The sequence below is a fragment of the Asterias amurensis genome, chromosome 21 (genome assembly GCF_032118995.1).
Source record: "Asterias amurensis chromosome 21, ASM3211899v1".
In the NCBI taxonomy this organism is placed as follows: Eukaryota; Metazoa; Echinodermata; class Asteroidea; order Forcipulatida; family Asteriidae; genus Asterias; species Asterias amurensis.
The window spans coordinates 13,239,702-13,257,777 of NC_092668.1; the positions used below are offsets into that span (position 1 = coordinate 13,239,702).

The 18,076-nt window shown below is 37.8% G+C and overlaps 1 protein-coding gene across 4 annotated transcripts in view; it reads left to right on the forward strand.

The window, feature by feature from the left end:
- LOC139952857 (PDZ and LIM domain protein 7-like) overlaps window positions 1–17,965 on the forward strand; it is a 54,687-nt gene extending 36,722 nt beyond the window's left edge. For 3 of the 4 annotated variants that reach the window (XM_071952119.1, XM_071952120.1, XM_071952121.1), the window contains 7 exons: window positions 7,447–7,494; window positions 8,943–9,028; window positions 9,776–10,004; window positions 10,486–10,669; window positions 11,193–11,313; window positions 12,588–12,709; window positions 13,157–17,965. In XM_071952119.1, coding sequence (XP_071808220.1) covers window positions 7,447–7,494; window positions 8,943–9,028; window positions 9,776–10,004; window positions 10,486–10,669; window positions 11,193–11,313; window positions 12,588–12,709; window positions 13,157–13,234 — 868 coding nt within the window. In that variant the 3' untranslated portion in view covers window positions 13,235–17,965. The remainder of the gene's footprint in view (window positions 1–7,446; window positions 7,495–8,942; window positions 9,029–9,775; window positions 10,005–10,485; window positions 10,670–11,192; window positions 11,314–12,587; window positions 12,710–13,156) is intronic. The other variant, XM_071952122.1, reaches the window with a different exon arrangement.
- Window positions 17,966–18,076: the final 111 nt, after the last annotated feature.

An 18,076-nucleotide genomic window follows, 5' to 3' on the forward strand; every position in this document is an offset into this window, starting at 1 on the left:
TACCAGATGAATCCATTGTTCTCTGTAATGTGCGCATAGTCGCATTAAATTACATAATGGAGAGTTCCTTGGGATGTCTGCTGCCACCTTGTGTCCACAAGTCTCCCATAGGTAAACCCAAACATTTGCTAAGCACAAAAAAATCTTGCTTAGCAGAAACGGGTTACCAGCAGAGTAATGTATAATTTCATTGCAACTACCATTTCTTAAGCTTAACAAAGAAGTTTGCCTTATATTTTTTTCTGAACTTGGACCCCAACAATTTTCTTTCAAACATTTTTGGAAGGTTTTTTATATTTTCCCGTCAAGACACGATAGCAAAGTTATCTCTTTCAAGAAAGGTGTTTTAAAGACAACAAATTTCTGAATATTAAGTGTTTTTGTGTAATTATCACAATGGTTGTTTGAGATATGACTGGGCCTTGGTGATTTCGTCTGAACAGTGTAATGGGTTTAATTTGAATATACGTGTGGCAAAGTTGATTGTGCCGTTATTATTTAAATGTTAGTTCCACCAATGGATTTGTCAATCAAAGTTTATTTGTCGATCGATGCGACGGAGTGTGTATCGTGTCTATTTTATACAAACATGGATGCCTTTGTTGTGTGTCTTGGCATATTTATATACCCTGCTTTATGTTTGTTCCCGTATAAATATTTGCCCCGTAAAGTAAATGAGATTTTGTAAAAGATCATAAGAACATGGAGGTAGAAGACTTGGCTTGTACAGTGTGCTGACAAACTTTGTACAACATGTTTGCAAGTCTTTACGTTTTACCAAATATATTTGTGCCATTTCTACAACAACTTTTCCTTCACATTAAAGTAAGAACAGTAGTCAAAGCAAAGAATCACAAGAACTAATGGTTCATTGTGTGGTATACAAACAAGGGGTAAAACAAAATTGGCTGTTAAGTGGCTCTATGAAATTGAAATTGGGCCCAGGTTAGCAGTTGAAGTGCCGAAAGATAAACAAAATTTTCCAGAAAATCGGCCCAAGTGTGAAAGGGACTTACATGTATGTATTCCGGACTTTGACAAAGGAATCTAAAGTAAAAAGTAAAATTAGCATAAAGTATTATTTTTGCTGAAATAGGTTTAAAGAGTTAGTCGTAATTAATACAAAGAAAAAGGTAAAGAAAATTATAGTTTATCATATTTTGAGGTAGCAGAAGTCTTTATCTCATTCCCTGTTTAGACTGCTGTCATGGGGCAGCCATTTTGTCAGTACACACGAGTAAACATAAATCATGGACATGTATAATTTTGGTTACCAGAAATCGGTCACCAGCCAAGATACCGTTTCCTGCTGAAATGATGGTGAAAACTTATATGGTATTTGACTTGTTTCAGTCCGAAATCCAGGAGCCAATTTCAAATATGCTTAGCAAACATATCTGCTTAGCAAAACTGAGCAGGAAACCATTCACAAATTGTACATGCGAACTGGTATCTTGGCTGGTAACTTATTTCTGGTAACCAAAATTGTTTTGTGCTTAGCTTCTTTGTGTGCTTAAGCAGCTCTAAATAATTGAGCCACGCTGTACTTAGCTTCTATTTAGTTAGCGCTATTGACACAAGACTTCTGGTACTTCTTAATGCATAAAATATTTATTTAAGTAGTCAGTCTTGAAAAAAAAGCTCTATTTGTGTAAGTAGGGTATATAAATATACACTTCAAATCCATTGGTGGTTTTGATATTGCTTTACTAATAGACTCGTTTGGCGTTGCTATTAACGCAATCTGAATGTTTGATAACAGTGTGGTTTGAGCATGAGTTGTTAATGCGAATGATTTTTGTTTTTTTGTGCATGGCAAGAATTCCACCCTGTTTTCCCTGTTAACGCAGCCTGTTGAGTTATATCTAGCAGCCTATGTCACATGCAAAGAAACAGACAAATGAACAAGTGTCACATAGTCACAAGTTTAACTGTCGGTATTTTGTAATTGAAACTGGATTTTGGAAGAACGCAACTCATCGTTATCTTCAAGAAATATATTATAACTAAAGTCTTAAACAGGATTGGTAGAACTGACATAATTAGTCACAGACAGTGTTTGTGTTTTATTTGATCAACCATATACTTGAAATGACAAACCTGTGAAAATTTGGGCTTAATATCTGTTGTTTCAGTCAGGAGAATATAGTATAAAACCATGCCCAATTTTAGTATTTTATCTCGTTGTCTTTAAAGGAACACGTTGCCTTGGATCAGTCGAGTTGGTCTTTGAAAAGCGTTTGTAACCGTTTGTTATAATTAGAAAGATACTTTAAAAGTAGAATACAATAATCCACACAAGTATCACTCGAAATTGCGTGGTTTTCCTTTTACCTCGCTGACTAACACGGTCAGCCATTTATGGGAGTCAGATTGTTGACTCCCATAAATGGTTGTTGCATTTGTTTAGGTTTTCAGATACAGTTTTCTCAACTATGACTGTGTTTTTAGAGGAAAATAATTCACAGAAAAAAAGTGGTTCTGGAAAAAATCCATTAGTAGGTTCTGAAGACACTTCGTTTTAGAATATATCTGAGGAAAAGTGCCTTTTTCTTTTACTTTTTAAGTTAATTTTCAATCAGTTATATGTACAGTAGTATTTTACCGCATTGTTTTGTGGGAAGGTTTATGAATGCTTGAGCAAGATTCGACCTTGAACTCTTATTGCTTGGAAAAAGTTTTGTATCTCAAGTTTTTGTTTTATCTCAAATAGAGATTGTATCTCAAATGAGGTCATATCTCTAATTAGGTCATATCTCTAATGAGGTAATATCTCAACTAAGGTCGTTACTCAAATAGAATGGTATCTCAACTCTGTGGGTCATATCCCAACTGGGATCGTAACTCAACTAGGGGACCTCAACTAGGGTCATATCTTAAATGCAGGGTATTATTTTGGTACTTGTCAAAGACCAGTTTCATCACTTGATGTATTCCAAAATATGCATAAAGTACCACAATCTGTTCACTCATCAATGATTTATTTATTTGTGTTTAATTTTTTGCCTACTCAAGCAAACATTCAGTTTGTATCATAAACTACAGCTAGATTTCATAAATTGTGAGCAGGGGGCATATATGAAGAAGAAAAAAAAATCAGTTTAAGTTTACCCCATACCCCATGTGACCTTGAGTCTTCTTTCAGGAAAAGAATTTCTAAACTACACAGCACATATAATGTAATTTTAAATCCTGATGGCACAGAGGAGTTAAGGGGCAGACCATGTTCTGCTGAATAAATTTGTTCTTCTGTAAAATACAATGATGCAAAAGTAAACATACATATTGATTGTCAACATTGTAAGCGATCTTTTTGTGTCAGTGTTCAGCTTTTTGAAACGCAGCATTTCACCTGCCGTCACTGTTTCCTTAGACCTGCTTTAAGTCCACAACTTTGTTGCTAAGCACGGAAGATGCTAAACGGTAACCCCCCCCCCCCCCACATCACCAAGCGGAATCTTATCAAATATTGTTTATCACTGCCCAAATATAGAAGAATTTTTTTATAAAAGCTGTAACCAGCATCAACAATGTTGTAATCAGTAATTGGTGGATTGTGCGTAAAGTGCTCGCATCTAACCAAAGTGACCCTGGTTCAATACCCAGCCAGGGCCATATGTGAGCTGAGTTGTGCGTTGGTTCTCTGCTGTGCCACAAGGGTTTTCCATACCATCTGGTTTTCCTCCCTCGGGAAAAATCAAACACTGTAGGGCCACGCCTTTCGCAATTCAGCTCTTAGCTGCAAGTAAGGATGATTAGCCTCCCAGATTATTAGCTGTTCCGACCTTCTGTCGGAACAGGTTTTGATATTATTGATATTCGTTGTAATGTACCAATGTTGTATAGCATTATCAATGCTGTTTAGTATTACCAATACTTTAACTAGCCTAACCAAGGCTGTAACTAGCATCACCAACAATATAACTAGCATTACCAATGCTGTAACTAGCATTATCGCTGTACAGATGCTGTGTAGCATCATCAATGCTGTAACTACATGTACATGTAGCATTGCCAATGCTGTAACTACCATTGCCAATGCTGTAACTAGCATTGCCAATGCTGTAACTAGCATTGCCAATGCTGTAACTAGCATTACCAGTGCTTTAACTAGCATTGCCAATGCTGTAACTACCATTGCCAATGCTGTAACTAGCATTGCCAATGCTGTAACTAGCATTACCAATGCTGTAACTAGCATTACCAATGTGTAACTAGCATCACCAGCAATGTAACTAGCATAACCAATGCTGTAATTAGCACCATCACACCATTTATGTATACAATAGCGTAATCAACTCTGTAACTTAAGTCTTATAAACAATTAATTATTTCTTTATCTTGTTTTTGTTTGTCGTTTTAATGTTGTTTACCAGTTTGTGTTGTAACTTTACATACATCTTAAGTAACTTTAGATTACCTACTTTTTTTAATATTTATAAACTAAGCTTAGGAACTAGACTAGCAAACTGCATGAACTCCGTATTTGTTCCTTCACTAATTTTGAAGTATGTCAGTTGCAAAATATGAGACGTTTTCACATTTCAGAGGACAGGTTTGAGCAAAATGGTTTGAAAAAAGTCTTCACCTTTTAAAAGATACAATTAAAAATTGTCTAATTTAAGTATCTGAACACATGCTGATACTCTTACAATGTCTTTTTATTTTATTTGATGAAAACAATTTGGGTTTACCTAATTTGTGTACTAGAGCAGGACGACCTCCGAATAAAGATGAGTCTCATTTTTTTCTTCTGACTGAAAACATGCGTAATATTACATTTCTGTAGCAATGGTTTACTTTTAAAAATGTCTGAAAATATTTTATTTGAAAATGTCATGATAACTTCTTAACCTTTTACACATTATTTGCCTTTGCATTTAACTTCATATCGACTTATGAAAGTAGACAAACTAACCTTATTTATTCTAACTGTAGCTTACTATGCTAATTTCATTTACTAATATTTTTGTGAAGTCCTTTTTGTTTTGACAATTTTTGATGTGCCATTTTGAATTGATAAGCTGAGTTTGAATCCAGCTGGGTTTTTTTTTGAAGATATTCTTCTTTGAAATGTTTTCAGTGTTGAAGTAATTGTGCTCGCTCCAGTAAAAAAATAATAATATGAGTGTTTTTTTCACTCTTTCCTTTTACATTAAGAGAGAACTTACCAACAACTCCCTACCAATAGAATATGGGACATACTTGGGACCTTTTTTTTATACATTCTACCCTCAACAAAATGGCTAACTTGTTTATTTGAATGGCAGCATTTGATTAGACAGATGTGCTAAATTTTGGGGGAATTTCTTGTTTTAACGTAGATGATGTGACCACCATTTTAATTTCTTATTTGGGTTTTCAGTTGTTCTGGAGTGAGCACTATTGCTACTGTTTTGTTCATTCAGTATTTCTATTAAATGGTTTTCTTCCCCTTGCCCCTGTCCTCTCTTCCTTTGTAACCTTCAAATTCTCATCAAAACTTTTCCCTTTTATATCCACACACATCCCTTTTCCAATTCAAACAGTTCCCTTTTCCCATCCAAACATTTCTCAATTCCCATCCAACCTTTTCCCTTTTTCGGTGCATCATACCCCTTTTCCTTTTCCCATATATATCATCCTAAGCATTCCGCATTTCCAATCCCAAGTTTTCCCCGTCCCATATCCTATACTTTCCCTTTTCCCTTAAAGCAATCAAAGGGGGAACTTTGGCTTATGTGCTTGTGTACTGTACATTCTACGCTTACAAGGCTAGCACAGAAATTCGGACTAAAATAAAACCTTGTTTTTTATCCTTACCAATTGTGTACAATACCTTTAAGAAGTTAGAAGTAGGAAAAAAAAAACGATCCGAAGAAACACAAGCAAACATCATCTAATTCCAGCTCCAGGCAATACAAGCCTTCATCCTGCTCTATAAATGTCAACTCCAATTAATAAAAGTACCATTACACTATATCCGAAGAATGCAGGCTTTGACTTTTACGATAAACCAAAACCGTCCCAGTGAATATAACCATTTACCCTTAGTCTGGTACCCTGCGGCAGTAGAAGTGATTAGTCTATATAAGTCAGAGATATTTAGCGGCAAGCTCGACGTAGCTCTGACAGGGGTTTGGGTTTATAAAAAGCAATCGCATCTTTTGAAATTCATTCACTGTGTGAAGCTCCTCGTTGAGCAAACAAGACAAGAAACTGCTCTGGACAGATAGGTAGTAATCGGCAGCTGGTCGTAGTTTCTATTTTTCCCCATCTTCTCACCTTCTCGACCTGTCGACCGTACCACCACAAACCTCCCATCCACAACCAACTCACCCAAGCTTGTATACGCCTTCAACCGTTGACCTCCTATTGTCCCTCTTTTGTTTATACTCCTTCCCCCTCCTCTAACGCTCCGACTCCACTATCAACCTGATCGCAAAATGAGCACTACCTACACTCTAGATATCTTTTTATTCAGGCCCACCCCTAATCTTCCATCCAGGCCCGATTTCATCTCTGCTTACCGCCAAGTTCTGCGCTTACTGTCATCATTCTCTGCTTACTGAGTTATGTGCTTACGATCATCAAGCGCAGAATTTTGCGTCTACAGAGCTGTATATGTGAATGATGCCTAGTAGCGTTGCTTGCGCATTGACAAGCAAATATTCCCTGCTAATCCACAAACATTCCCTGCTAATCCATGCAATACACTTGATGTAAGCGTGGAACTCCCTACTTCCCTTCACTTCGCAGAGCCATGAAATAGGGCCCAGCAGGCCCACCCCTAACCTCATCCATCTTAATATCCTTGGCGTTCAGGCCCACCATTGCTCCCATCCGTCCTACCAGCCACTACCACCCCTCACTCCTGCCCACCAACCTCAAGCCTATACCCAATATACTCGCTGCCCCTAAACCTTACCCACCAACCACACCCCTACCCACTATTTCCACTGCCCCCGTAGCCCTACCCTCCAACCTCCCTCAACATTTACCCTCCCTCCCTCTCCACTGGCTGTTAATTATTTCATTGTGTGTTTGTGTTTTTATATTTTTCTTACTACTGACTTCTTTTACCGCACCCCTACCCACCAAAACCTCACCCCTACCCACCAAAACCTCACCCCTATCCAGTATACCCACTACCCCCGTAGCCCTACCCTCCAACCTCCCTCAACATTTACCCTCCCTCCCTCTCCACTGGCTGTTAATTATTTCATTGTGTGTTTGTGTTTTTATATTTTTCTTACTACTCACTTCTTTTACCGCACCCCTACCCACCAAAACCTCACCCCTACCCACCAAAACCTCACCCCTACCCACTATACCCACTGCCCCCGTAGCCCTACCCTCCAACCTCCCTCAACTTTTACCCTCCCTCCCTCTCCACTGGCTGTTAATATATTTCACGGTGTGTTTGTGTTTTTATATTTTTCTTACTACTCACTTCTTTTACCACAGTGCTCCTGATGACGGGGTGAAGGTGATGTTTCTCCCCAGTTCCGCTGGGTAATTAACACAGTTTCTGCGACTACTTATCGCTATTTTATCGATAATAATATTGTCTTTGTTTATCGGTGTTTAATGTGGAATGTCTGTGGCCAGCGGCCTAAATGTTTTAAATTTTGCCTTTCGCCATCATAAGCTAAAGCTGTGTTCCTATTGGAGTTTTGGTTTTAAGTATCGGATTTTTAGTGTAGAATGACAAAATTGAATCCAATAGAGATGCGTGGTAAACTGACGAAAGAAGTCGCAAAAGATTTCGGTGCAGCCAAGGCTAAAACAATTATTGGTGAAAGGCAAAAACAATTATTTGTGATGCAAGAATTTTTAAGTATTAATCCTTTATTTGTATTACATAAATTAAATCAGACTTGTGAAGAAATTTTGTGATTCTATGTTTATAATTTATATATCTGTATATTTTGTTTGTGTCTGTCTTCTATTCTTTAAACTTTGTTTGTCAAAGTTAAAAGAACAAGTTAAGGTTGTAGTTGTTTTGTGTTTTTTATTTTGAAAGTGTTTACACAGGTACGTTTATGTTATCAAATATTATAATTTGTAGTTTAGAAAGTTGTGCTTTTTGTTCCATATTTTTTTATTTGTCTGTGGCAAAATTGTGTGTATGTAGATCTATATATTTTTTTCATTTGTGACTGTGACTTATACCAGTTGAATTTCTATTTCAAAAGTTTAACTCATTTTAAATTTCAGATTTTCAGACTTTCAGATTGTGTTGTGATTTTCATGTTTTTCAATCTCTTGTTATTGCTTTAAATTGTTTAATTTCTGCATGACTTCTGTTTCCTTAGGACAAACCAAATTCGCGATTATGTTCGATGAAGTCGGATTTCAAATATATGGTCTGTACATTTTTGTAGGGAGAAATATTTTATTCCTGAATTTTGATGACATTTAATCAATTAGGTGTTCAGGTTAGCGAAGTGGTATCTTTACCCGCCTTCCACCTCTAGGGCCCTGGTTCGAATCCCACTGGGGCTCTATGTGGATTTGGTTTTCAGTCCCTACCTGACTGCGTGGGTTTTCACTGGAATAATTCGGTAGGGTTTTCCTCCTACATCTAAAACTGAAACTTCCTTCCTTGTCTTCTCTCCATGGGTTCTTGGCTAGTACGTGACTTAAGCCCGGTTCGTACTTCCTGCGAATGCGATACGAATGTTGACGTCACAAACTCGCAACGAATAATTCGCAGCAGTTAAACTCTGCTCAACTCACTTGCGAATATCGGTGCAAAAGGAGGGTTGGGACGTCAAATTCACGTCTAATTTTCGCATTCGCAGGAAGTATGAACCGGGCTTAAGGTCACATATCTGAGAGTCCTTGGTTTCACAACCGGAATAAATGAAATAAAATAAACTTTCTCTGAAAGCGATCTCAATTATACTAATGTGACTAAAAAAATTCTGAAAACTTTTCTCCCATTTTGTTTTTCGCAGCAAGCAAACTCCCAGTCAGATTGCAACTCAGGCACGCAGCAACCCGGTACCCCGCGCCATGAGCCAACCACCACCACGGGCCCCAGGTAAGGGACTTCGAGCTCCTTAATCAGTTTCTTGTAAACCTGTAAGCAAAAAAAAATTGCTAAGCACAGAAAAGTCTTGCTCAGCAAAAACAGGTTACCAGCTGACATTCCGTAAAGTTTGCCATGTTACAACTGGTGCCCCACTCATTTTGTTTGGGGTTGGAATTAGCAAGGGTTCGCTAAGCAATGTTTTCTGCTTTTTGAGATTGGGCCCAACTTCACAGTAAACATTTCTGTTAAGCAATACTCTACTGTGCTAAGCACGTTTTTGTGTTTACATGCTTTATTAAATTGGGCACAGGCCTGAAACAGAAAGATACATAATTTCCTTAACAAACCATGTGTCTACTTTGATAATAAATAACAATATAAAAGAGACATAACTTCCTAGTCTACACTTTGTTGACTTTGGGCCATACAACTCTACACATCATTCCCAGCATGTTTACTGTACGTTTGAGAATGATACAGTGATTGACCCCTGGGCCAGTAGTTTACAATGAGGTCTATCTTTAGTCCCCTGTCTGAACAGGGCCATAGAAGACAAGTGCAATAAACTCAGGGCTATAATCCAAGGTTTTATCTCTTAACAGTTGCCTAGCGTTCAGCCGAATGAGTAAACCATTAACCATAGGTGTGTCACTTCCTGCCAGTGTTGAATTCTATGGGTGAAGCCGGACGCAACAGTTGCATTCCAGTCGTCGTTGTTTCAATATTTTTGTGATTGATCTAATCCCTCCTCTCCAGGCCCACCTCCTCCGCCCCCAACGTTTACCAGGGCGCCCCAGCAGCATAGCCGCGCTCCGATGGCCAACCAGCCCAGGCAGCAGCAGCGTGCCCCACAGCAGCGTGCCCAACAGCAGCATGCCCCACAGCAGCGTGCCCAACAGCAGCAGCATGCCCAGACACCAGCAGCTGGGGGTGGACCATCGGCGGGACGTACGCCAATGTGTGACGGATGCGACAGCATCATCAGGTGAGATTTACCTACAGGCAATACTAAGGTTAACCATGGTCACAGAAATCTGGCCTTCTACACCTTTGGTAATTGTCAAAGACCAGTATATTCTCACTTTATGTATCCAGACATACCCATAGAATAACAAATCTGTGAAAGTTTGGACGCAATTAGTCATCAAAGTTGCAAGAGAATAATGAAAGAAAAAAACGCCCTGGTTGCTCAAATTTGTGTGCTGTCAGATGCCCTTTTTTAGTAATAAAAGATTTCAGGCCTGAAGTATTTAAACATTTGCTTTCTCAAAATCTCTGTTACTTCAGAGGGAGCCAACAGCTCTCCATTTTTCGTTACCAAATGCATGTAAGTTTTTATACTTACTATTTTGAGTAATTACCAATAGTTTCCAGTGCCTTTAATGAAGAGTTCAAGGGGTCTCTAGCCACAGACACCAAGGATTTAGAATTTTACAAAATAATGACGGTAAAATCTTCTTCACCAGGGGCGCGTTCGTCTCCGCCGTAGGCCGCAACTGGCATCCTGAGCATTTCGTCTGCGTCCACTGCCACGAGAACCTGTCCAATCAGGGCTTCATGGAGCAGAACGGGAAAGTCTACTGCGAGAAAGACTTCAACAGCCTGTACGCTCCAAAGTGTGCCATCTGCCATAGGAGCATCTCCCAAGGGGTGAGAATTTAAAAGGGCATTAGTGTTTGATATGTGCCCTGGAGAGAGGGGTTTTAGTGACCACTATTGACTGGTTATGAAGGAATTGTTATTTGTGTTATTCCTATTTTGGGCTTCAATGGGTGTGGGCATTAGTGTTTGATATGTGCCCTGGAGAAAAGTTTTAGTAACCACATTTGACTGGTTATGAGGGATTTATTGTTAAAGGCACAACGCCTACAGTTTGCCTCAAAGTGTGCCATCTGCCATCGGAGCATCTCCCTGTGGGGTGAGATTATATGAGGGCATTAGTGTTGGATATGTGACCTAAAAGGATGTTTTAGTGATCAAAAAGGCTCTCTTTCTTCCTTTTTTTTAATTTGGCCGAAGACTTTTTTTTAGTAATACACCACAAGGGAAAACTGACTGACCCAATGAAACAAACTGAAAATCCCAGCTTGCAGAAACTTATTTTTTATAAACTCTTAAAACCTTTCCCCCTACAAATATTTTTATATCTGGTGTTTTTCTTTCTTGTTCTCAGGGATGCGTCCAAGCAATGGGGAGCACCTACCATCAGGACTGCTTCCTGTGCCATCATTGCAACGAGCCGATAACCGGAACTGCGTTCCACATCAGTGAGGGTAAACCCTACTGCAAGAAGGGTAAGAAGGCAGTTGTAACAGCACTGGAGGAAAAGAAACCCCGCCCCCCCAAAAAAAAAAAAAAAAAAAAAAACATGTGCAAATGAGTGGGATGCAAGTTGTTCAAATTACCCTCTTTTTTTTTGGGGGGGGGAAGAATTTTCCAAGAGTTCCGTCAGCAGAGGTCTTAAATTTTGTGAAGTGTATCATAAAAAGGGTATTAAAAAGTCTTAAATTTGACTTTTTAAAGGCACTGGAAAATATTGGTAATTACTCAAATAAAATTGTTAGCATAAAAACTTACTTGGTAACGAGCAATGGAGAGTTGTAACAGCACTGGAGGAAAAGAAACCCCGCCCCCCCCCCCCAAAAAAAAAAAAAAAAAAAAACATGTGCAAATGAGTGGGATGCAAGTTGTTTAAATTACCCTCTTTTTTTTGGGGGGGGGAAGAATTTTCCAAGAGTTCCGTCAGCAGAGGTCTTAAATTTTGTGAAGTGTATCATAAAAAGGGTATTAAAAAGTCTTAAATTTGACTTTTTAAAGGCACTGGAAAATATTGGTAATTACTCAAATAAAATTGTTAGCATAAAAACTTACTTGGTAACGAGCAATGGAGAGCTGTTGATAGTACAAAACATTGTGAGAAGCGGCTCCCTCTGAAGTGACGTAGTTTTTGAGAAAGCTTCAGCTGAAGCCTTTTATTAGGCATCTGAAAGTCGTGCAACAAGGGTGTTTTTTATCTCATTCTCTTGCAACCTCGATGACCAATTTGGCCCAAATTTTCTCAGGTTTGTTATTTTATGCATAGGTTGGGATACACCAATAGGGGCCTACTGGTCTACAATTACCAAAGGTGTCCAGGGGTCGATTTCACAAAGAGTTAGGACTAGTCCTAACTTAGGACTAGTCCTAGGAGATATCAAAAATGTACAGCTAGTCCTAAGTTAGGACTGGTAACTCGTCCTAACTCGAGATAAGACTAGTCTTAACTCTTTGTGAAATCCACCCCTGGGGTCGATTTCACAATAAGTTACTCGTCCTAAGTTAGGACTAGTCCTAGGAGATATACAAATTGCATGGATAGTCCTAAGTTAGGACGAGTAACTGGTCCTAACTCGAGATAAGACTAGTCCTAACTCTTTGTGAAATCCACCCCTGTGCCTTTATAGTGTGCAGATACCCTACTAACCACTCTGAGTGGTTTAACTCATACTTTGCATGTCCCGATTGAGGCTCAATTGAGACATGCAAAGTTTGAGTTTGTAAGATTGTTTTTTGTTTTCTGTGTTTACAGACTACCAGGCGTTGTTCTCTGTCCGTTGCGCTGGATGTAATTACCCAGTAGAGCCTGGAGATGCATGGGTGGAGGCACTGAAGAAACAATGGCACTCAACGTGCTTCAATTGCTCTAATCCGGTAAGGAAAAAAACACTCTTCAAATATCACTTTCCTTTCTGTATGAATTTCATCTCTATGTCAGGACAACCTGTGGATAACATCCGTCCAGTATGGCTTTCTACACAATGTTTAGTCACCTTGTTTGAAATTGGGTTTCGGAGAAAACATGGAAGAAATCACAGTACAAACCACAGAGACTTAGTTCTCTATCTGCTGGGAAAGCAAGCAGAGGTCCGAGAATTGTTATCCGACTTTCTGTTCTGGATTAGTTTTGACAAGATCCTTAAGCAGGGAACCAGTCACAACCAATGTACTATATATGCCTTTTTCAGGTAACCTGCTTTTGCTTAGCAGGATTTTAGCGCCGTGTGAATTTGTTTGCTTTATAGCTTAAATGACATTTGGCGCTGATGTGTTGGATTATTTGTTCATTCTTTTCCCTATTTTTATTTTCTTTTTTTTCAGTCATGTGGTACTCCACTAGAAGGTCAAGCCTTCTATGCTGACCGAGGCCAGCCGTACTGCAAGCACCATGCACCCTAGATTCCTGTAAAAATGCATATCGGAAGAGGCGTGGCCTCGGGTCACTACACAATATGGAGCAGCTTGGGGTGTGAGATGAGTTTTTTTTAGTAACATGGGGAGTTTTCTTTGGCTTTGGGGGTTGTTGGGGGAGAATTCTTCTTACTGCATTGTTGACGAGTGTTGAACTTGGGATAGAATGGGGAGAGATTTATTTAGGAACCCTGACTTGGGATTTGTTTAATATCTCCAATGTGGTATATTGTTCCAATCTGGGTAAAAGTGTATCCTAATCAAGGTAGTTTGGGTGGTTGTATTGGTATGATCAACTGAAAGTTCCTTGATTGGGGTCTACTGAGTGCGTCCTCATTGGAGGAGATGGTTCCAATGGGGGAAAAAGGTTACCCCAATCTGGGTGTAAGTATACCCAAATTGGGATAGTTTGTTTGACTGACTAAGGCAGAAGCCATTACAGCATACAAACATACCCGATTGGGAACCATTTATATCCTTATTGGTAGGAGAGGGTTCCAATTGGGGTAAAAGTATACACCAGTATGGGTATATGGTATACCCAAATATAGGTATAAGTTTACCCCAATCTTGGTATAAGTTTACCCAATCTGGAAATAGATATGCCCCAAGATGGTCTGTTTGACACAGACCAAGACAGAAGCCGTCACTGCATACATACCTTGATTGGGTTCCAATCGGGTATAATTATACCCAGTTGGGATAGTTTAAATGGTGGAATTGACACCTAAAATGATCCTGATTCATATCCTATTTGGGCAAAGTATTTTTCGTTGGGGTATATTGTACCCCAATCTAATAGTTTTGATCGAACTCAACCCTCAATGATCCTTCATATTCCTTAAAAAAATTTCGATAAATTTCATTCAATTTCTGGGTATATTGGTTGATCAGGACTGTTGGTGATATTTGAATTATCAGAAATTTTCAACCAATCATGAGAATTGTAAATAATGCTCGCTTGAATTGGTTGTAAAAGCGTGACTTTTTTGCTGTGATTTCTGGGATGAAAATTAGGATTACTAGTATCAAAGGCTTTAAAATAAGGGAATCGAACGGAATTTTTAAAAATGGGTCTTTGACTCGCTCAAAAAAACAAACAAGGAAAATGAAATATTTTAGGCGATTTGATTGTAATTGACTTCAAATCTTTCATTGACCTTTTTGAAGAAAAAAAATTGTGAATAGCTAAAACCAAACGTTAAAATAATTTTACTAAAAGTTCCCTCTTGGAGTTATAGTTTTCACAGCTTTGGCAATATGTATTTAACAGTGTCTTAAATATCCATAGAAGTTTCATATCCTCCGCTTAATGCTTTAACAAACAAAAAAAATCAAAAATTTATTATATATATGCAAATTTGCTGTAGATTGTAAGAGTGTTTATTGGCTTTTGTGAGCACCTTTTTGTGACGTTAGTGTCGATATGCAATAGATGTATTGTCATTCGGCGGCCATTTTGGAATTCCTGTTTTGGGAAAGCTCCATTAAAGAATTTCTGAGTTTTGGAACAACAACTCGGAGAGTATACATCCTTTTCAGTGAGCGAGTGTGCTTACATTGAATTACTAGGGTTTTAAACTCGATGGATGAGCAGTTTATTTGCCTGGGCAGTCAGCAGCACCATTGGTTTGTGCATGATCTAATTATTAGTCCACTGTTTGGAAAAGGAATTACATGGAGATAACAGGTGTGAGTTGCCAGAGAAAAAGGATGTGTCTTTTTAGCCTCTTTCATTAATGGAGTATTCCCATAAACCATGTAACCGTTGTCCATAACGAAACAGATGCAACATTATAGTCGGGTACCTGTGATGTCATGACCCACTACATAAGAATGTATGATGTGGATTTTAGGAACAAGACCAACTTGGCCGCATCGTGATGGGTCTCTTGACCAAGCTGTTTTTAAATCAATGTCTTCCAGTTTTGATGTTAGTTTTAGTTGTTTTTTGAGAATATAACACAATAAATTAAATGTTTTGGTGGTTTTATTTGAATATGTAAATAATATTTTTTGACTACTTTGCTAGCTTATTGTCATAGAATGCATGAAAAAGTGCATACACACAATATAAAAACTTTATATTGAATGACAATTTCATATTTGCATCAGTTAAATGAGCATTAATAATATTTCATTCTTCAAAAATGATTTGATGATCATAATTATTAATAAAGCTTAACTTGGTTACTTAAAAATTTGTAACCAATGAGAGTTTCTTATTGATGTCATTTGAAACAAGAGACACTTTCAAGTTTTGTCAAAAAGGAAAACTTGGTGTTTTTAAAAATGCACTGACTGTAACATTTGAGTCTGGCACCCAACGCAGTTCTACTATAAAAGTTGAATGAGGAGAATGGCACCAGACCTGCCAGAGGTGGGGAAATTAACGTATGAGGAAATTCTTAGAATTTAGTTTAGTGTGGATAAATTAGGTATAGTGTAGCTTTATAACTAATCACTCATTAAAAATTAACAGTACTGAAAATACAAAGTATATTATTTCTTTGCAAATTTGTTTTTGATTAATTGATTAATTGATTGATTGAACGATTAGTGATTGATCAATTGATTCATGAAGTAAAGTTTCTTTCACAACTTTTCCGAATTCTCACATTTTATTCAGTTTATTTACTGTTAACTTAACCAACTCGGTTTTCTTTTCATTTTTTGTACATGTGTCCTTATTTATATGCATCTAGAAAAAAACTGTAAATTTTACTTGCTTGCTATCTTAACAATATGCATTAAGCAAAATTATAAAGCGACTAAAATAATTGTTATTTTATCATCTTGTGACTCTAAAGTATTTTAATTTTTAATCTATTTGGTGGAAGCTGAAAAACAATTATACGCAATATTAATTGTGTTCTGCGAAATGTACCCAAATAAAGTAAACCAATAAGCTTTGTATTGAATATTATGTTTATTTTTTTATATATTTTTTTTCTTTAAATTGTTGTATTGTTTATCAGGTGACAGTTAACAGTTCGAGCAGTGGACATGTACAAGTCTAATATACCTTTGAAGAAAAAAAAACCTACGTAGTGAATTATTACAATTTTAAAAGCATACTACTTTATTTCTTGTTAATAAGTAGCTCGCTTTTACCGATTCTTAAAAGCTTGTTAGTTTTACCTTGATTTGTTGCTATTAAAATTATCTAAATTTATTTTGCTTGTATTTATGACAATGTATAGGAAATACACAGCCTATGAAATGCCTGTAATGAGTGCCTTTAGTGTTTTTCCAATTTTATGAGAAATTTTCATCGGGAATTTTAGGTTGAGAGTGTGATTTTCTGAGCAGTTTCTTATCCATGAATAGACAGTTGTGTTTGTCTGTTATGAACAGGACTTATGTACAAGGCTTGTGGAGGAACGTGCTGTTAAAAATACTGACATTGTTTATTCAAATTTAACCCCTTGCAGAACATAGCGGCTGAAAGCAGCAACTTGCCTTCAAGGCCATGTTCCTCTACTTGCTGCATGTTTTCTAAACATGGCATGATTTGTATGAGTAAAGGTAAACCTGTTTTTTAGTACCCACCCATGTGCCTTCTAATACGTTTTGTTCACAATATATTTGGAAAATATTAAACAGGAAAATCTACAGGTAAATTTCACCACTCCTTTTCCAAGGTTTCTCAGAAATCAAAGTCAGAAATGTTTCTTCATGCAGCACTGAGGATTTGTCGGGACGGGGGTCTGAGCCCCCTAGGCCCCCCTCCCCATTTGCTGGACTAAACCCCTGCAGAAATCTAGAGCTGTGAGGTTATATTTTTGACCCCTGAAGGTCAAAGGGGTGTGACTCCAAAGGTTAAAGGGGTGTGGTGGTGATGCCTGCCGCTGGAGTTTTGGAAGAGCAAATGGGGAGGGCCGCCAATGTGGGACAGAAAGCAGTACCCCTCTTTTTTCAGGGGGGTCCATTGCATTTTCTTGTCGGCCAACCTGGACCTGCCCACCCTTCTCCTCCTATGCATATGGATGAGAGCATCATTTGCATAAATTTGCATATGATAGTTATTTATAGTAGTTCTTAAAGGCAGATTCCCAATGTTGCTGGTTTATCTTTTCAGCCATGTGAATTTTGTGTAGTGAAAAACGTTTTTTTTGAAAGAGGATTGAAAAGGTATGAGATTTATGCACCAAGAGTGTTTTGAAAGACACCTTGTTCAGTTTGTTGGTGCACACAAAAAAAGTTCAAAATGTTTAAGAAAGGATTTCCAATGGTATGTTAAAATGATAGTTTAATCCGTACTTCAAGTGTGTTAGTTTTACAGTTGTACATTTGACTTGTCAAGTTGTATATACACCAACACCATTGGCTCAAGACTACTCCTTTGTTCCGACACCCCTGTGTTTTGTCACGGGTTCTGTTTTAAATCATCAGGGGGGGTTTCGGAACATAGGTGTGTGAGAATATGGAACAGTCACCCTTTCACCATGTAATAGACTTACGTCACTCACTACAATTTAAACGACGTCAGAATTTTAATTTTCTGCAAGAACTAGTTGAATATTTTGGGGTAGCTCCAACAATATTGAATTGACTTGTAACCCTCTTTCCTTTTTCTAAATTTACCTTTAACTCTTCATTTCTGCTTGCAAGATTTAACCAAAATGTTTGCACCCAATCTCTACATTTTATTGTCTTATCGATGTACTTTATTATCCTCCGCCCTGGTGTGATCAAATAAAACGCTTTGAAACCTTATTGTGTGGGATTAAAAATTAGTTATTTATTTGTGGTCATAATTAATACATTAAAAATGAATTTAAAATAGAGGTAGAAAAATAGAAAATATTAATAATTTAATGCTCCCTG